The sequence below is a fragment of the Heliangelus exortis genome, chromosome 19 (genome assembly GCF_036169615.1).
Source record: "Heliangelus exortis chromosome 19, bHelExo1.hap1, whole genome shotgun sequence".
NCBI lineage: Eukaryota > Metazoa > Chordata > Aves > Apodiformes > Trochilidae > Heliangelus > Heliangelus exortis.
The window spans coordinates 13,739,478-13,759,963 of NC_092440.1; the positions used below are offsets into that span (position 1 = coordinate 13,739,478).

Here is a 20,486-nt window from a genome sequence, read left to right on the forward strand (position 1 = left end):
AACCAATCCATATGCTGTAGGAAGGGACATTGGCTTTGCCTTTTCTGAACACTGCTGCACAAAACTCCCGCAGAAAAGTAATTTTTGGCTGAGCTGTCATGTCTTCTCCATTAATATGTATTATTGAGACTCTGCCTCAGTGGCCTCTATGATTATTTCCAGCGTACTCTCAGGGAAGTGTGGAAAAGATCCAGTGAGTCCAACTTTAAACCCTGACTTTCCTGCAAGCACCTTACAAACCCGTACCTTGCACTCCAGTTCCTTGTCCTTGTGTGTCATCCACATACATTAGTGGTCCCTGTTGCTACCCAGAATTACACACAAGTGGGAGTGCATCTTTCTCAGTTGCATTTTAGGTCTGTGCGGTGAGCCACAGGCACAGCCTAAAGATTCTTACTTGGATCATGGTTTAGTCCTCTGACCCAGCTGCTTGTGTAGTGAGGGGGAGATCCCATCACACTTGAACCTTGAGTGCCTCCTGTTACAACTCTTCTTACAGTCCCTTCAGAACTTCATACTGGAGTTCTGTCTGTGTTCCTCCCTGCAGTGTTCAGGCCATTACAGGCAGAATAAGTTGGCAGCATATACCTTGTGACAGAGATCACATACACTTACAGAGGGCTTCTTTGTCTTCCCATCCCAATAGAACCAGTTCTCCCATCACCATAGTCAATGAAATCTTGATTCTCACTCACAGGAATCTGAGTTAATTCAGACAATGCTGCTAGTGTTTCTGGACAAAGATATTCTAAAAGTTGGCTAGAGGTTGGGTTTTTGCAAAGCCTTTTTTTCAGGAAAAGAAGTTGGAATTCACAGTAGTCATAGGCACTGAAGCTCACCTTGAAGCTCCAATTTTATTTTTATTAGCATTGCTTGCATTCAAAGAGGCTGTGCCCTATTCCAGGTTTAGTGGTAGCTTAGTAGCAGGCAATTTAATGCAGTACCTTATAAAAAAGGCAGGTGGGAAGCATACTTCCCAAATACCAGTTGTAGATGCATGTGAAGCAACTGCGTAACTTAATTTTTAAGAATCTCTTTTGGTGCCTTCTCCTGTAGCAACCTTTCTGCATGAGAGATTTTTTGGCAGCAAAATTATCTCACAGTTCATGGCTTCTAACCTTTTGTGTGTGTGTTAGTGTTACAGAATACAAGATGACAGATTCTTTTTTGTTAGGGTCTAATGAGATATTGCCTCATTTTTGACTAATGAAATAGTAAATTTCAAGATCAAGCAGCCTATTGAAGAATATGTTCCTTGCATCTGCATTGTATGTTTTTTTCCCCTGAATTTGTCATTCCCATTTGCTTCATTTTGTTAGGGTCCTCTGACATTCAAGAATTCTGTGGTCTCAGGCAAGAAATTACCTAACCTATACAATTTTGTAGCAGCTGCTATTTTTTTTTCCAGTTTACTGCTTCTTCCAGAAAACTGACATGCTTATTAAATAGCAGAGGTCTCAGTGTAGAAGCAGCTTGCTAATCCCCACTCTCATGTAAAAGGTGATCTCCCCTTCCCACCCTCACAGAATGCTGATTATAAAGGGAAAGTCAGTATTTTGAGATTATATCACTTTATTTGATTTGTTCTGTCAGACTAAGGACCAAATTTCTCTCGTACATTCAGAGACTGGAGCACACCACTCAGGAGTGTGAAAGAAGACAAGATACCCACAGCGCAGTAGATGGAAGGAAAGGCTTGCTTCCCAGCAACCCTGTGCTGCTAGCTCTGTGAAAATGAAACATTACTGGAAAGGTTTGCAAACACTGGTTGTGTAAACATATTTTTATGCATAGGAACTGGATGTCCTTGGAAGGATTTGTGTCCTCTGCTGTGACACTGGGAATTAGACAGCACTGATCAGCTGGCCAGGGAAGCAAGCTCAGGTCAGGGAATCTTCTGGGTGTGACAGCTAGGTGATACGTGATACAATCCCACAGGACAAGGGGAGGTTCTGGTTGCTCAGTGTCTTACTTTGGGACTTTGTTTTGTTGTTCTGTTGTTCTGGCTTCTCTTTCCAAGATATAGCTGCTGGCATCTCTGGCCCCTAGCTGTGGTCTATCTGATGGTAATACCTGTTTCCATGCTGTAGTCCTTTAACTCTTTGATTGTTTTCTTTCTAGCTTGACCTCAAGCACAGTGTTTCCCTGCAGTTTTATTCCTAGTGCTGCTAGGAAAAATGCTGCTGGGGAAATGTAGACCAGAGAAATATGCAAAATATGTGGGATTTGGAAACTCTGGAAAATGCCATGTTTTAACATAATTTCCAAATGCTATTTAGATTTTAACTAGAAGATAGAGTTGAGCACTGTGAGATCTGTCTTTAGATGTGATGTTACTTGGGAAGGGGGAGGTTTAGGTTGGACATTAGAAAGAATTTTTTTACCGAGAGGGTGATCAAACATTGGAATGGGCTGCCCCGGGAAGTAGTGGATTCTCCATCCCTGGAGATACTTAAAAACAGACTGGATGTGGCACTCAGTGCCATGGTCTAGTAACTGCAGCAGTAGTGGATCAAGGGTTGGACTTGATGGTCTCTGAGGTCCCTTCCAACCCAGCCAATTCTATGATGCTATGATACGCTGTGGCATGGTGATACATTGTTGGTGGTAGTCAGAAGTAAAAGAAGAAAGGGAAAGGTACTGCACATGTCTGAGATGTTGCATCATTTTGGTTATGTTGCAGAACGTGTTTGCTGTAGTGCTGTCCTGCTGAACTCACAGCCTGTGGTCTGGATTCTGTGTAAGTATTTAACATGTTGAGCAAGCTCTCTGAGGAAAAAAGCCAACTGTTGAAATTTCACATGACCAAAAACTCCTGTTCCGGTAGCTGTCTGTTTGCACATCCTGGAAACTGAACCCTCCTCTTGAAAAATATTCTGGAAGGTAAACAAACAGTTGTGCTTAGGAAAACTTGATGACTACTTCCTATGGGCAGAAACTAGCTCTTCTCTGGAGCAGTGCCAGCTTCTGAAAAGAAATACCCGCTCTTACTTCTTAGTGATTCCTTAGGCTTTGAAATTCCTTTCAAAGTTGCTCTGGTTTGAGAGGAATAGGATGGAAAAATGCTGCCCAGGAGACCCCCAGCAGCTGCCAGGCTGTTGCTGTGGCAGTTTCAATGGGGGGCAGTTATGCCTGTGGGGAGGAGAGGGTGGGCCACATTACCCAAACGGGCCAATCACAGTGTTCCTGACCGTGGTGCTCAGTATAAAATGGCTCCCAAGTGAGGCCTTTGGTACCTTCTGTGGCTGGTGTGCTAGCTGTGTTGGGGTCTCTTTCTTTGCTCCTGCTGCTCTTTTCTGCACTGGAGAAGAACGTCAATCATCAGGACAGATTGCCTTTTGCCTATCCAAATAGGGCCAGCACAGCTGGTCTAAGGCTGTTGTGAACTGTCACTGGAACCCTATACTTGGGCATCTCCATCTGCTGCTGACTCCAGTGTGGGACTTTTCTGGTTGGGCAGTACTTACCAACTGAGGAGGGCAAGTTCCATATTTATGTATTTTATATATATTTGTAATTCACTATCAATATTATTATTCATTAAACCTCTCCTAGTTTTTTTCTTCCAACCTTAAAGTCTCATTCGCTTATTCCCTTCTTCATATTCCCCTGGGAGGGCAGTGGAGGAATAACAGAGAGCATCTGTCACCTAGGTACTGTCTAAAACCATGACAGAAGTTCAGAGTCCCTGAGAGTCCTGGCAACTTTCTTATTTTCTCATTTTGAAATATTTTCCTTATAGTTCCATTTAGGTGCCTTCACCTTGGTCTGCATGTTGTATGTGGAACCCTGCCTCCAGCTGTCATGAGAGACCAAATACAGACAGAGACAGGAGAGTTATCAGGAAATGCCAAGATAAGAATTGGTTCTATCTCTACATAGGTTCAGCATGACCCCAAGTGTGAGGGCTGTTGTTAGAATTTGATTTGCTGAATTCTCTGAGGGTGCAGGGGAACAGCTAGTGCTCACAGGAGGGACAAGTTTATTGTATGTTCTTTCTGGCAGCCTCATTTTTTTCTGTGTTAACACTTGACTTTAATGATAACTCTTATGTAAATGGTCAAGGATAGTTAAAGCTCTTTACATACTAATTAAATAGATTGTGTGATAGTAGTAGAATATGGAAAATGCAGTGCTCTAAGGAGATTAATTAAAAGAGCTAGTTAGATCTTGTAACTTAGCTGAGTCTTTAATAAAATAACCTAAGATGAAATAAATAGTTGTCTTTCCATTAATAAATCAATAGTTAAAGTAGTAAGTTCTTCATTTTAGCCAGTCACATTTTAAGAATAATTTTTTGCTTTTGATAGTCAGAAGTGGTGAAATCTTTGTTGGCTTTCACATGGAACTACTCCATAGTGCGGGGTTTATCCACTGCATTAGTATGATCCAGTAGTATTAGTAGCTGATACACATTTAAATCATGTGCTTCAATTTTATTTTGTGGTGTTTACCTACTGTTCACTTTAAGTAGTGGTTTGCTTGAAGAAGGGCTGCATGAACAGTGACTTGTATCATGATTTACTCCAGAAACACTAACAATAGTTTTGAATTAAATACAGAAATGTCAGTATTTCAATTTTATGTAAATATGACTTCCTGAAATATGCAAGGTGTGTTGTTGGCATTGAATTCTTCCTCAATATTATGAGCAAAGAAACTAAGTGTTTCTGAGTTAAACACATGAAACTAACAGTATGCTAGAATTTAGTGGAAATGAGATAACACAGAGCAATTTCAGAGGGGGAAGAGCTCAGTGGAAGATGTTTGTATGGATGCATATAAGAGTACTTCTTGAAGAATGAATGGATATTGATTTTTTTCAAAATTTATTCTGTCCCATGTGCCTTGGCAGAGGGGATGATCAAACAGCCTATAGCAACAATTTCCTGAGGTTATTTCTTAGTATTATTTTTTCTTTCTATGTTAAACATGTTCTGCTGTGCCTCATGCTTGGTGAGGACCCTGAGGGATTGCATCATGCATGTCTGTACTGTGTTACTCATAATGTAAACTTGTACTGTATGTTAGACAACACTTTGCAAAAATAAAAGGCTGTGGTGATCTAAATAATGGTATTTTAAGCGCAATTAACATACTAAAATTTTACAGGCCTGATACATTATTATCGTTTCCCTTGAGCAGACAGTTACATTTATACAGAGAGAAGGGTTCCCCAATCAGAAGGTTTAGCCTTCATACAGATTTAAAGACTACACATTTTTTTCAGGAACTGGAAACCTTAACTTTTCAAAGGCTAACAGGGAATTTTGTTAAAATAATTTTTATAATTAAAAGTTGTCATTGTTACTCTAATGATTAATTTGTGTTGCTTCAATGCTGTTTTACTTTGATAAATGGTGTTTCCAAAATTTAAACAGCAAGAGGCAAGGCCACAGCTGTGTGGCACTTTTCCTTAACATAAATCTCCGCTAATTTTTATTTTTTGGTCCTTAATTGACCTGTCAAGTTACAATAGTTTGTTATTTTAACTTGGCATAAGGGATGATAACTATGAAAACATGTTTTTCATGAGTATAAAAACATTTTGTCCATTGCAGTTGGATTTCTGTTCCAAATTGGAATAGTGAAGTTCGACTGCATGAAAGGCTATGGGAGACATCCTTAATTCAAGCTAATATTTCCGAAGATATTTTGGAATGTTTTACACACACTTTGTGTGTTTCGCCGAAGGGTAAAGGAACTCGCCTGGCTTTTTGAGTCTAGGAGGTCACCTGCTGGCTGCTCTGCCTCGGTGCATCCCGGCATCTTCCCGAAGTGCAACATCAGAAATGACCTCAGGAGTGTTGGAGAGGCATCTCCATGGATCAAAAGATGAAACCGTTGATGCTGCTTCAGGAATGGAGACTCATCAAGCATTCGGATATATTTGAAGCTTTCGTTCAGTCCTAAGCCTTCCCTTGTGCTGTGCAATCATTTCCCCGGAGGCTTAGAATAACAGTTTCACCTAGTAATGAACAAGGGCAGGTATGGTCTTGAATTCACAAGGGGAAGGTTGTCACTTGTTTCTATTGCTTATTAGGAGGTACAGCACATTCATTTGCTTATTAAATAAACTGTAGTAGTCTTGGCCTCTGCAGAGCACGATGTTAAAACAGGTAGGGAATGTGAACAGTAGTCATTTACCAGTTACAGAAATCATCTGGAAAGGCAGATGTGGGACTATGAATGAGACAGCTCTCTTTATTTGTCCTGAGGATACTTGGTCTGCTATGAGGACTTCTCAGGTAGTTTGTTGTGAAAAGATGGATTTCAAGTTTTATTTTGAGAAATGCTTTCATGAAAAACTGATCATCAAAACCTCATTCACATTGTGCAGAACTCTGGTATGAGGTTGCTTCTGCTGCTCATTTCAGTCCAGTGTAGATGTCACCACACTGCACTGTGCAGTGAAGGTATGTCCTGAATCCCTCTATGCTGTTCTTTAACTTACATAAGGGGACTTCTGACACGTCACCAGCTTCTTAAACTGGAGTGTCATAACAGCACAGAATTCCAAGGGTAATGCAAAATAAATATCTGTAATGTAGGAGGAAGAAGCTGAGTCAAGTAGTTTGTAATTATATATTAGGGCCCTTTTTCCTTCACCCCAGTTTGAAGCAAAAGGCAGACACCTCCTTTGGGCAGAACAGATGTAAACTGACTTGTATCTCTACAAATTTATAACATAAACCATTACAAAGAATACGTAGAATGACTAATTTTTAAACAGCTTAATCCTGTTTAATATCCACTGGTACTATCCAGGCTTTCTTATTTTGGGATTATTGCTGTGGCAAGTGTAAAGAGCAAAGGGAAATGAAGACCAGGTTGTTCTACTGAAATGTAAGCAATTTTGTTCACATAGAGCTTATTCTCAGCCATAGTTCCCATTCCCACATCAGTTAACCTTCTATTAACTCAGGTCAGTGCTCACCAGTGGGGGGAGTTCGCCGTTGCCTGCAGCAACAGGCTGCCCTCACCCCTTCCAATGGAAATACAGCCACCTGGATTTTCTAGTTTTATTGGATCATTTATGATAAATTGTAGGAGTAAGCATCATAATATTTAATGTACCCGAGCAGCCCCTTTTAAGATTTTTTTTTTTTTTCTTTACAAAGTGAATGAAAGAGAAGCTATGCCACAAACAAGTTCTGGGAGATACTGAAGACAAGCTCAATCAAATGGAAATTCAAAATTCACAGTAGTTGAAATACTTCTAATCCATGCTCATTCGTTACTTTTATTTGAAAAAGGGTAGTATTTTCCTTTGTTATGGAATCATAGAATTTATGCTGCAGTATATGAAGGGGAAGTTTAAATGGGATACAATTTAGAATGGATCATTTTCTTTTAAAAATGTAAAACAACAGACTGTTCTTTGGGCATCAGAATTGAAAAAAATGTTTCTTAGATGTTTTCCTGCTGCTGTAGCTTCCCTCATGTTTTTGGATACTGCTGTAGTGCCCAGAGTTCTGAGCCTCTCATTTTCACAAAATTTGCAAGAATGTACTATCTTAGGACCTCTGTTCTGCCCTTAAGGTTAGGTAAAATCAGGTAATAAGTTTAGAAGAGCAGCAAGGCTGAGAGGCAGATAGCATATGTTTAATTTAATTATGAAACAAGGCTAAAAGAGGCTCTAGAAGGGATTCTCCACTGTGATGCTCTATTTGTGGCTGACTGCACAGATGTGACAGAAAGGAGCTTTCAGACATCAAGCCAAATGTATTTTCAATTACCAGGGAAGCTGGGTTCCTGCCTCATCAAATGGCAATAGTGACTGACATGGTGCCAGTGGCTACTTGGTGCTGCTTTCTTGCCTTAGGTGCAGAGCTGTACTTCCTGTACAATATTCCAGCTCTGCTCTAGGCACAAAATAATTTTGTTTTGGGCTTTTTCTATAACATTCATAATGGAAGTATATGGGTACTTAATAACATTGCTTTCTCTCAAGAGCAGTATAGAGGGAGGAGAATTCTATAATATTAATTTATTTGTAAGGGAAATGAGATGTCATAAGGTTTTTATCAAATGCATCCTCTAGTGTGAATTGCCCTCTTCTGAGATGCCTGGGGCATGCTTTCTCAGACCATTTGGCATTATAACTTCCATTTTGTTCAAATCAAAGCTCTTCCAGTCCTCAGTTGTAGTTATAAATGCGTGAGACTTTTATATTTCAGACCCTGGGCCCCAGTTTGTTATGGAGAGGAAACAAGGAAAATATATCTGAAGTATTATGGCATAACTGAATTGTGAGCTGTATGCTGCCAGCTGGGAAGGAAGCAAATTAGAAATAATTGATTGCTTTGATGATAGACAGTCCATTCTCTTCCTGCTACCTCATTTGTATTTCTGCCCAAGCAGAGACGACTTGGTGGCCAAAGTGACTCTCAGTGCTGCATGTCCCCTCTTGGTGTACAACTATGAGGCAAAGGTGGTTTTGCTATGTCTACAGTCCAGTGATGTAGGCAGTTTAGTGGGGTGGATCAGATCTTCAGCAACTTTTATTTTAGGGTTAGGCAAAGGTGGTTTTGCTATGTCTACAGTCCAGTGATGTAGGCAGTTTAGTGGGGTGGATCAGATCTTCAGCAACTTTTATTTTAGGGGTAGGATGCTACCCACTTGCTATAGAGAGCCCCATTGCTGTATTTTTCATTAGTCAGTTTCCAGATGTATTTGCCCAGCACTTCTGCATTGCCAACTCAACTTAAGCTGGAGAGGCCATATTTCTAGGCCATTTCTAAGGATGTCTTAAAAGAAGAAAAATTCTCACTGAATCTCAGGAATTCACAGGGATTCCCTGTGTTGCCTAACCATCAGGCATTTGTCTCACTGGTAAAGGAAAATCATATAGTTTGCACAAAGAGATTAAAATGTTTCTATCTATTTGTGGATAATAGATGCTAGATGCTATGCATTTCTTATATCTTAATGAAACATAACCGAGAATTCACGTGAGTTGATCGTGTTTGCATAGTGTGTTCTCTTTTGCTACCAGGCTAGCACACCTGTGGTGCCCTTTCCAGCTCTCCTTCTTTGCATGTTGTAGTTTTGTGGCCTTTGATCCATTGTACTGATGTCTTTGGTTTGCGGGGCATTTTGCGGCTTGTGGTAGAAGCCCAGAGTGTACGTCCCTGTGACCCCTTCTTGACTGAAAAAATCTTCAATGATTTTTAACCGAATGCTGCTGACTGCATGCCAAGGATGCCACTATGGCGTCCTCAGTTGTAACAACGTATACTCGGGGAAAGAGATGGCAGTTTGCACTGGGGTGTTATTCCTCCTGTCAGTGGGCTACGGACTCACCCCAAAGCTGGAGTTTGCTTCCAAACACTGTGCTTTATAACCAACAGGGGATCTTGTATCAGTTTATTTCATCCCCGTTGTAACTAACTTAATTTATACTCTTAGACTATGTAACATCTTGTGCTTATGAGTTCCACAACTCAGATGTATGTACTTTAAAAAAAATAATCATGTATCATTAGCTGCCATGCAGTTCTTGCAGCATTAGACTGGAGTAAAAGTCAATACCCGTCCACTTTTTCCTCATCGTTCGCAGTGGTTTCACAGACTACACTAACAGTCAAGCCAACGGGTGCGGGGTACCCGGTCTCCTCTCGGGAACCGAGCTGGAGGAGCTCATAACCCGTTCCTGCCCCCCGCACGCCGGGTGGGCGCTGGTGCCTGCCGGACATGGCGAGAGTTGGAGGGGTGCCGTGCGCCCATCCCAGCCGGAGCCTCGGCTCCCCGGGGAACCGGAGCCTTGGCCGCGTTCGGTTACCGGGGCCCAGCTCCCAGCCGCCCGCGGCCGGGTACTACCGGTTGGGCTGCAGACCCGCAGCTGTCACGTCCAGGCACTCTAGCGTCCCCCGGCCGCAGGGGCAAGGCACCGGCCCCGCCAGCGGCGCGAAGGGCCCGGACGTGCGCCACAGGCCTCCGGGGCCGCTGCCCGCGTCCCTGGCCCGCGCCTGGCCCGGGCCTACAGGCCCGACCGCGTGGGAAGCCGAGTCCCAGCAGGGCCTCCCGGGCGCCGCGCCGGGCTCCTCCGCCCGCTCCCAGGCTCCGGCGGCGTTCGGTCCCCGCGCGAAGCCGGGGCAGGGTGGTCCGACCGCGACAGATTCGCTCGGCGGGGCCGTGGCCCGTCTGTTCGCCGAAGGAGGGAGGGACGGAGCGGGTCACCGCGGCGCGGGGGGCGGGGATAACCCCGCGGTGGCCGTCACGTGGAGCAGATGAAAGGGAAGCGGCTTGGCAGGGCGGAGAGCAGCCGGGGCGAGGGACGGGGAGCGCGGGGCAGGCGGCGGCGAGGAGCGGGGCGCAGCGCGGCGGGAGGGCGGCTACCATGGGGCGCTGACCCGCCCGGGAGCCCGGCCCCGGAGCTGGAGCCGCTTGAGAGCGATGTGCGGCGGCGGGGCGCCGCACCCCCCCGCCGCGCGATGAGGGGCTGCGGGGCCGGCACGGGGCTGGCCGTGCCGCCGCCGCTCCTGCTCGGGCTGTTGCTGGCCGCGGCGCCGCGCGCGACACTGGGCAAGGAGACGGCGTTCGTGGAGGTGGTGCTCTTCGAGTCTAGCCCCAGCGGCGACTACACCACCTACACCACCGGGCTGCAGGGCCGCTTCTCCCGCGCGGGGGCCACGCTGAGCGCCGAGGGCGAGATCGTGCAGGTGAGCGCCGTCCGGGGGGGCGCCGCCTGCCCCAAGATGGCTCCGCGGGCCCGGCCACCCGTCACCTGGCGGCACAAAGCCCGGGCCGGGCCCGCCGCCCCACGTGCGCCGCCAGGCCTGGGGGCCGCGGTGACAGATGCGCGCCCGCGCAGCCAGGCCCCGCTGAGCCCCACGCGGCCGCCTAGACCTGGCAGCACCTTGCCGGGCCGGCGTGGAGCAGCCGCCGACCGCGGTCGTCCCGTTTGACAGCCGGGAGCGGGCCGGGCCGGGCCGGGCCAGGGAGTGCGGAGGGGACCCGCGAAGGGGCCCGCTTCCTACGCGCCCTCGCACCTCCGTCGGCTGCCGGGCGCGGAGCCTGCGCGGTGTGTGCGGGGCGGGGGCGTGACCTGCCCGTCGCGCGCTCCGTGGGGGTGGTGCGCGGGGCTGCGCGGGGGCGGGGCCGCGTCCGCGTCCCGAGGTGTGGGGCGGGAGTTGCGGATCACTGCCGCCCCTGCCCTGGGGCTCCCTGCGGTGACAGTGCCGGTACCGTGGCTGGCCCTCCCCTTTCATCCGTGCGGCCGCTCGCACACCTGGAGACGCGCTGGCCGCTGCCGGCCTTCTGTCTGCACTTCGAACTGTGTGGAGTGTTTCTTTCGCGACACGAAAGTTCTAGTAAAGCTGCTCTTAACTTCCTCACCAGCCAAATAATTCTTGTATTTACCTAAACGCAACTATTCTGTGCTCTGTTTTAAATTCTTGGAGTACTTGTCTGAGTCCTTTGTAGTCGCTGATAATTGTTGACTTCCCCCTCTCCTTTGGCTAAGTAAAGAAAAATTACTTATATGTTTTTATAAGCAACTACCAATAGTTATCCTATTTCTCATCAACAGCTGTGGAGTTTGTTTGCTTGAGTTCCATACATGTACACGTGCACACACATATATATGAAATTTTAACTTATTTGGTGGCAAGTAAACTCCTAAGAACAACTTGTAATGTTCTACTAGTCCAAATACATTCCTATCAAATAATGTTTTTTCTTTTAAAGTAAAGAACACTGCTTTTGAGTGCTTGTTACTTCAGAACAGTTTCAGCTGGGAGGGTTTATTGCAATGGGTCAGAAGAGTTGTGAGGACAAGCTGCTGATATGAGGGTTTTTATATATTCTCCAGGGAAAAAATGGATGGACCGATTAATTTGTATTTCTGACTTTTTTTTAAGGTGTTGCTGGTAAACAAACATTGACATTTGCTAACCTTTTGGTACATTATCAAACAATGTGTTGGAATTAACTCTCTTTGGAACTAGCAAGAGACTAAAGTTTCTTTTTGCATTGTGTTGCTGTTAAGAACAGAATACAGGCTGTTTGCTGATGTCATATCTTTGAGATTTTAAGTGAAAGTGAAGAAAAAGCATACTGTTTTGTTAAAACTCAGATTTTCCTAACTTGAAACAAATGGACGAAGTAGACTTTTGTAGGCCTTAGTGTGTATAACATCAACTGTCTGCTTCCTATTGATATCTGAAAGGACAGCCCTCCAAATTGGAAAGCCTACAGTGAAAGCTGATTTACATGTCAATCTTTTAATGCCGTTTACTGTTCAAAAAACCTTTGCTTGTTTCATCTGTATGTGTACTAGATAACATACATCATAAACAGACATACTTTTTTCTGAGACACCGTGCTTCTTTTTTTTCTAAAGAAAAAAATATGGCACTCATTGCTTCAGAACAGCTAGACTGAATGCAATATTTTCACTGCTTCTTTTAAACAGTAGCTGGTGGCACATCAGTTTGTGAAGCAAATTCTTCTTGGCCCCAACCACTTTGTCAGCGCACTCAGCTCTTTCAAGGTTCATTTTTCATTAAAATGAAATATTCAAAATTCTTGAAAATCAGACATACTAAATAATGGGTCAAAGGAATTATGGTTTTGGGACTACACAAAGACTTCTTTTATGTTAAAAGTATCAATTACTCATTGGTCTTGAAAGTCTGAACAACAAAAACAACAACAACAACAGAAAAAACCCCATAAGAAACAATGCACTTTCAGGTTTCAGTAGGCCATACTTTCACTCCTAAACTGGTTATTGGTCAGATTCCTATCCACTAGTGGTATGATATTATATTGTTTCTCATGTTATTGTGAACAAGTCTTATTAAGGTCAAGTGTCTTCCAGAATAACTCTTCAGAGAGACGAAATGTTCATGTGTCTTCTTTCATGTGGCTGCAGTTTCTATTTGGCGAACTCTCTAGGTTGCAGTGTCAGCTGGTCCTTAAATTGCTGGAAGGTCTAACCACCTCAGTGGTATCTGGCATACTGGAACATTATGTGTTTCTTGGGGCAATGATGATATTTTGCTTGGAGATGGATGGTGACTGGTAAGCTCCTTATAATTCGAACTTGTAGCTTTCAGACCAAAAGCTCTGATGTAGTTCTTTATCAAAGGAGATGTTACGTGGGCACAGACTTACAGTTCTAGGACAGCAAGCATCACTGATTTGATGGCAGTGGCTCTTGTGCTCAGAGTGAGGTTAATTCTCCATGCACTTTGCAAGATTCTGTTCCAGTTGCTTGTTTTGCTTGGTAGCTGAGGTGTGGATGATCAAATGCTGTGTTTCTTACAAAGTTGTGGTGGATAGTACTGCTCAGGTGAGGTACTGGGGAAAGAGGTTTGAATTTAACATTTGTTTTAGATCACATTAAAAATTCTGATGTGCCAAAAAGCTTTGAATGATGCATTTATAATTGTTTATTCTCTCAATCTTTCTTTTTGCTACTCCTGCCTTAGATACACTGCTGAATGCAGTAATATAGGTGGGTTATAAATATACACAAATACATGAAGAGAAGTGGTATGGAGGAGAGATTTAGGAATACTGCAGCTGAATTTTCTTGCATCATAAAAATTTGGGTTTTGTTTGGTTTGTTTCTGCTTGGAAGCCTTAGCAGGGGAATAATGAACTTTGTTGGTAGAACTGGAGTGATGTGTCAATTACATTATAATCTCCAGTTCCATCTATTTTGTGTGCTCAAAAGGTTATAGTTTGAGGACTGGAGGACAAGCATAGCTCAGTGTTTTAAGCTTCAGGAAGAAAACAGAAGTTGGATGCTTCCTGAGCCGTAGCAATACTACTGTCCATCTTCTTTCTCTTGCAGAAGAGGGGGAGGCCCATTCCCATCCCTTACTTACCTGAATAGCTTTCAGCCTTTCCTCTGTTTTCTCCAAATGCAAAAATTGCTGAAGATTGCAAACTTCTGTCAGGTGGGCTTTGCATTCTGAAGCATTTGCAGAGTTTTTAATGGCTTAAAACAGCTGTGCAGGTATATGGATGTCTGGAAGTGATCAGAGGAGTCTGACTCAAGGGAGTGTTTGTGTCCTTGAGAATGGAAAACAAAAATGTGTATTTTTCATGTGTCTTTTTTGTTGTTGTTTTGTGAACTGTTAGGTTAAGTTTCTTTTTGCTTGAGTTGAGTGCCTGAAGGCCATTTAAATCGAGGAAGTGGAATTATTTGTGGCTTTGAGTCACTGTCTTGTTGGATGTTTTCTTTGCTAGTTATCCTCTTAGAATATGAAGACACCTGTGATTGGGTTTGTGCTAGTTTCCATACCTTAACTGTAAAGCTGTGGCTTATGGTAATGATCCTGAGGCCTTCAGGGATAATACATTTCTCTGGTAAAACTGAGTTCTTAGAACCAGTTTTAGGGCTTCAGTATAACTTTGTCATTACATTCTTGGGGAGGAGTACTTGGAGTTGAGCTGTCCTTGGAACCTGGTACTTCCATTCTGATGGGAAAGAAAGAGCTGACACCCCGTGGATGCTGAGAATGGGATGAAAAGAAAGGCTGTTCAGTGCTCACGGTGTTTGTCTGGCTGAGTGCAAAGACAGGAGACACAGAACCTATCTGTTCTGTCTTGTATGAGAAGTGGGATTAGTTTATAGGTTTTGTCCTCTCTGATCTTCAGTCTTTGATGTTATAAAGAGATGCTCGCAACTAGCAAATGCTGTGAGGCAAGTGAGAGTAGTCATCCTTGAGACCATCTTCAGCTCCTTAGTCTAAGCACTGTCCTGCTTGAGCGTGTCATCTGAACTTATGTCAGAACTGTGAGTCCCATCACCATTCTGAAAGCCTGCTGAAAGTTTAAGGAGTTTGTTTTCAACATATAACAAGGCCGAATCATGGATAGAAGGGATCTAGTTGCTCCTGTCTGCTTGTGGTTATTTTCTGGTTCCATGTGGGGTTTTGTTTTGTTTTTTTGTGTGTTTTTTCTGGGGTTTTTTTGTTTGTTTGGTTGGATTGTTTTTTTGTTTGTTTGTTTGTTTTTTATTATTTGCTTTTTGGTTTCTTTTAAATATTTATTTTCATAATGGCAAGCCCTTTTTTGTTAACAGCATCAGGTATGTGTATGTTATGTAGTCGGAGCAGTGAGTAATTTCTGTACTTCTTGCTCTGCTGCTTTGTGAGTTGGAAACCTTGTCTAATCTATGCATCTGGATTTCTTTTTTCTTTTTTTTTCCTGGTTATCATTGTATTAAGATTTGATTATCCTGCTGGTTAGGAAAAAGACCTTCAATACTACAGCCTTGATGCATGGAATAGCAAAATATTTTACAAGTTCTGGTTGTGCATTTTCTGAAATATCAGTTCCTTAAAGCATATATGCAGGTTTTGAAACCTACGCTGGAAGCTCCAATCTGTTCCATGAGCTGGCAGCGCTCCTCAGTCCTCTCTGTTATGGTACAGGATGGAAAGGTGAAAAAAATGCAAAATGCAGGCTTTGTTCCATGGGCAGCAGGCTCCCCTTCTTTTGTTTCTGCAGTGTGCTGTGCCCAGTCTGAACTTGATTGGTGCCTATTCAATAATTTCTGGCAGAATGAAGACTGCCCAGAGTTACCTGGCTGCTGTCAGGGCGGGGGTCCCTTTTTTATGCTGAGAAAACAATGTGCTTTCCTGGGAGTGCAGCAGGTGACTACAGGTCTGGGTCCTCTACAGAAGGCCAAGATGATAAAGGAAACGTAAATCACATTAAAAGAGGAGATTGTTGAGGTAAAGACTTGCACAGTTGTCATACCTGGACAGCCATTGTAGAATATGCAATGCTGCAGCAACTTGCTTGTAGCAGAGGTGTCGTCCTGGGCTTGATCTCAAGTGAATCTCACTATTTCCCACTTTCCATCCCTCCCTCTGTTCCTTCTGTCCTTTTTTATTTTTAAATGTCAGGTATACTTTTGTCCATCCCATATCATGGTGTGGGGGTGGCACAAGGAGAGCATTGAAGACAGCCTGTGGAAGTGTTCGGTCCTTCACCTTTTTTGTGCTGCTTTGTTGTGACACTGGGCACCCTTGTCTCATGGGAGCTTCAGCCCAGTCAGTCATTGTTGATTTAGTTTACAAGAACTTGTCATTGGTGCCTATTTAATAATTTCTGGCAAAATGAAGACTGCCCAGAGTTACCTGGCTGCTGTCAGGGCTGGGGGTCCCTTCTTTATGCTGAGAAAACTATGTTTTCCTGGGAGTGCAGCAGGTGACTACAGGTCATTGTCACCCATTATAGTATCATTAATAAGTATCCTTATGCTTATTATTTCTCCAGTCTTGCAATATTCAAGGTGCCATAGAATACCGATGAAAGGACTTGGTAACTCCTTCTGTGCTAGCTACTTGCTGTTGTGTGGTGTCTACATGCAGCTGTAGTGCTCTGCTTTCAGAATCCTGTAGCTGTGCAATGTAGATTGTGTCACTGTAAGAGAATTTAAAAGAGGGCTGGAGGGGGTGTCGGAGATCCTGGTGAAAAGGGCCACTTGGCTGCTGAAACCTTCTGCTAGAATATTCTTCTCTCTCCTTTTGTTAGACAGTTTCCTGTATTCTGTTGTATCTTCTGGAAAAAGAAACACCTTATCAATTCTGAAGAAGTTTTAAGGGCAAGTAAATCATATTTAGTAGTTGAAAAATTTGGACTTTCAAGCTTTAGACTATTATAGTACATTGTAATGTTTTAATGGAGAATTAAGGGCACCTCTGCAAACTGTTTCTAAATGAGTCTAAGGAAATAATAAATATGTGTTTCTAGGCATTACTACAGGGAAGAGGGCTGTTTGGAATATAAAGTACCAAATTGAGTGATGAGTTACTGGTTTTGAAGGGAGGTCAAGTGTCTGTGTTTGCACACAGTTGCAGCAATACCAGAGTCCTGCCAGAGCCTTGTCAGCATGCAAGACTGAAGCAGTCTCTTGAGGAGAAGGTGTGCGGCACAGTGTAAGAAAATGAGGTTAAAAGATACTGAAGTATGGAGAAGAAGAGCAAAAATGCTAATGTGACCTATTTAGAGAAATAAGGATAAAGCGGGTGAAGAATGTAGAGACAAAAAGCTTACAGCACTGCATCTTGTAGTCAGACAAACCAGTGCAATTTTTGTTTGGTTCCAAATGAAGGTGGAGAATCAAGTGGGGAAAAATAGTCTATGGGAGTTCAGGTAACTTTTCTGTGTCGACCATAAGTTTAGTTAAACCTCTGAACAGATGTTCAGGTTGGTGCTCTTACACATCTTTCCCTTTCTGGCAGGATGCTGATCACCTCCTTGTTCATGTACTCTTATTGATTGCTCAACATGGAGCCATGTGCAGAACTTTTTTTTTCATTTACATACATTTATGTTGAGATTGGATGCCTCTAATGGTTTGGATACAATAACAGCCTGCTTCATGGTGTCACCAGCACTGGTGGCCAGCCCTGCCCCACAGATAGAGCTGGCACTTTCTCTCCTTGAGCACACCACTGGTGGATGTGATTATGGGACAGGGTAACTTTAATTGCTTTGCCTAGCGAAGGGCTTCTGAAATTACTCCAGGTGAAGCATGTAGAGGTCACAATTTGGTGTGGAATAACTTGGTGAGAAAAAAATGCAGGCAGCTTTGCTGCAAGCAGATCTTATAGGAAAGTCTTGAGTAGTTGTATAAAACCATTGATTAGCATACATAGTAATTTTCTTCCAGTTTATACCATCTTGTGGTGGAGTGTGTACTTAAAAATGCTCCTTTTTTTTTTTATTACAGCCTTCTAGACCTTGTTTTGGAATTTCAAAGTGAGGCCCTTCTGGACCAAAATAACTTTCATAAACATAGTTTTTCAAAGTGTGAATACTTTCAAGCAGCCAGCATCTTGCTGGTTAAGAAATGGTAAGATGCAGAGGCAGTAATCCTCTGTGTGTTCTACCCAGTTACGTATGTGGCACATGTATACACTTGGTACATTAGAACTGCTCAATTTAGGATGTGTTAAGAAGTAAGTTGTACTTACTATCTCTTCTTCTGGGCATCTGCACCTCAGTCTTCATCTGTGGTCAGACCAGAGCTTATGGTGCCTACATATGAAAACAGAGTGAATGCAAGTTAAATGCTTGGACTTATTTCTCATGTTTCCTGGCTTGAAGGGAGACCCCTTCACTTTAAAGGAGATTGGCAAAGGAAAAAAAGATTGTTTTTAAACAAAAAGATGTTTTGAAATTTTTACAACAGCAACAGATTAATGTAAAAGAAAACTAAAATTTCTTTCTTTGTTTTTCTTGACTGCTTGACACTTGAACCAGAGGTGACCAGGGGAGTGTTAACTTGTGGTCACCCAGAAGAGACTGCCAAAACTTGTACTGTACTGCACTTATCTTATTGGTGGAACTATTCTTATGTTAGGTTTGAGTAGTAGTGCTCAGGAAAGTAGGGTTCTGGTGGCTTAGGGTGTCCTCTTCACAGTGATGAATTGCTTTCATTCATTTTTTTGAATTTCCTTTTCATGCTGCTTTAAAAGACTTTTGTTGTTGCACTTGGCTTTAAGATGAAAAGCCAGTTTACAAAGGTTGATTAGGTGCCTGTTATGTTCCAGACACAAGTACACCCATAAATACGTGCCTTAATGTATGCAGACTCTCTAGGCTCCCCAGATCCATGTTACTCTGTGCATTAATGTAAGGATTTTAGTTGTTTTCTAAAGGTGATGGCCAGCTTAAGCTTTCTGTTGGTTGTTTTGAGCTTAAGATGTCTTATTATTTTTCATCATTTTCAATAGTAAATCAAACAGAAGACTCAGTGAGTGGGTGACTGGCCTCACAAGAACTAAGACATATTTTAAAGTCTGCAGTCATGGTATAAGGACAACTGTTTAATTAGCTGTACAGGCATGCATTTTGCAAGTACGTGCCTCCTACTGTGAATTTATTACATGTGCTTCGTAAGCAACTTTGAAATGCTTCTGATTGTAGTGTTTGAAAAATTGCTTTTAATTCAGGAAAGACCCTAGTTTGTGCCAAGATCTGTTTTTTACTTACAGGCTTTTGATGCTTGCCTGCTTAAAAAACAAACAAAAAACCCAACTAAAAACCAAAACACAATAAAAAGTATATTAAGTGTGGGTGGGAAAAACCTTCTCCTGTACTTCTTTATCCATTCTTTCCCCATCCCAAGAAGAAGAGACTCTAAACAAACCTTCCATTGAGTTCACTTTTGGAACTGAACATTTCTGGCCTTCAAGAAAAGTAGATTTGAAGGGACTGACTTGGGACTGTAGAACATATTGTTTGTGTTGATGGGTCAGTTCTGGACCTCTGTAGTTCATGGAGAAGATCCTCTTTTAAAAGCTGTGTTTACTTATTTATTTATTTTTTACTCTTTTTTTTTTTTTTTTTTTTTTTTTTTCCCTTGCAGAGACTGCCCCTGAAGATCTACAGGCTTTACTTCCTGTTTTGGGCTGGCTAAATGTGGGCGCTCACAATTGAGCCTTTATAGGTTCACCTTAGTAACAGCAACAACAACAATAATAATACTGGTAACTCACAGACAAAACATCAATATTATATATGTATATATATATATTGTGCCAGTACTAAGATGTCGGTTTTGCTGTCTGTTCTTGCAGAGCTGAAGTTTTATGTGTCCTTGCTAGCTTTGGAGATAGGAATAGAGGTTAGGATATGCACTGTAGCAATTGTTGCTCTTTTCTTAAGTGGATTAAGATTTCTTCTAAGGCAGCCTCTAAAGGGTGTGTATGCTATAACAGGACAATGTATTGGTTCCCACTGCCATGTTGTATTTTACAAGGGTCTGGAATACTTTATCATACCTGTTTTGTAGTTATTTTGAAGCCTTTTAGAGCAGATACTGTCTTGCATGCTGATAGGATAAAGGGAGATCAACGCTTTATGGTCTGTGCCAAGCTGGCAGATGTCCTGAATGATGTGTAGCAAGGCTGGGAGCAAGAAATGAGCCCATGAGAGAGAGCCAGGAGATGCTACTGAGTTCAGTATTTGTTAGGAGTCTGGAGACCTGTTTTTGCTCAAAGGCATGGTATCCCCAGTCTGCTAGCTGGCAGTGTTTTGCCTATTTAAAAGATACTATCTTTTACATCACCAAACTGTCTGAGGAAAAGACATTACAAAGTAGTTAATGCAGAACAACTCCAAGATGTGATCCTCTTTGGGTTTTTCACTATTATACATGAGAAAGCTGCACTACCAGGGTTCCTCCTTCCATCATCACATTTGTTACTTTCAGTGATAACTTTTGTAGGTTTTGGTACTGGGAATTTACTGATATTTTTCTGTAGTGAGCTAACAAGGTTGCAGTTGCAGATTGGGATATTTTTCTCAACCATCTGTATTTTGTTTATATTCAGTTGCCACTGGGAACTGCATGGCCTCAAAAAACAGAAGTCAAATTTACCTGGTAAATTTACCTGGTCTCCTTTTGTCTACCCCTCTTGTCTTCAGGCAACCATTGGAAGATGAAGAAGATTTAAAATCTTTTGGGACAGCTTTAGTATTAAGTGCAGGTCCCTGGTGTGGGGTAG

General features: G+C 42.9%; 1 protein-coding gene and 1 long non-coding RNA gene across 4 annotated transcripts in view; both read left to right on the forward strand.

The window, feature by feature from the left end:
• Positions 1-1,774: 1,774 nt before the first annotated feature.
• LOC139804960 (uncharacterized) lies at positions 1,775-8,880 on the forward strand. 2 transcript variants are annotated; one of them, XR_011729615.1, is made up of 4 exons: positions 1,775-2,066; positions 2,684-2,883; positions 5,562-8,434; positions 8,526-8,880. It is a non-coding gene; the product is annotated as an uncharacterized lncRNA (long non-coding RNA). The 2 variants fall into 2 exon arrangements; XR_011729614.1 differs by having other exon boundaries at positions 1,776-2,066; positions 5,695-8,434.
• A 1,346-nt stretch (positions 8,881-10,226) lies between these two features.
• Positions 10,227-20,486, forward strand: part of ZNRF3 (zinc and ring finger 3) — a 67,908-nt gene continuing 57,648 nt past the window's right edge. The window contains exon 1 of one of the 2 annotated variants that reach the window (XM_071762811.1): positions 10,227-10,664. In XM_071762811.1, the coding sequence (XP_071618912.1) occupies positions 10,233-10,664 (432 nt within the window). In that variant the 5' untranslated portion in view covers positions 10,227-10,232. The remainder of the gene's footprint in view (positions 10,665-20,486) is intronic. The other variant, XM_071762812.1, reaches the window with a different exon arrangement.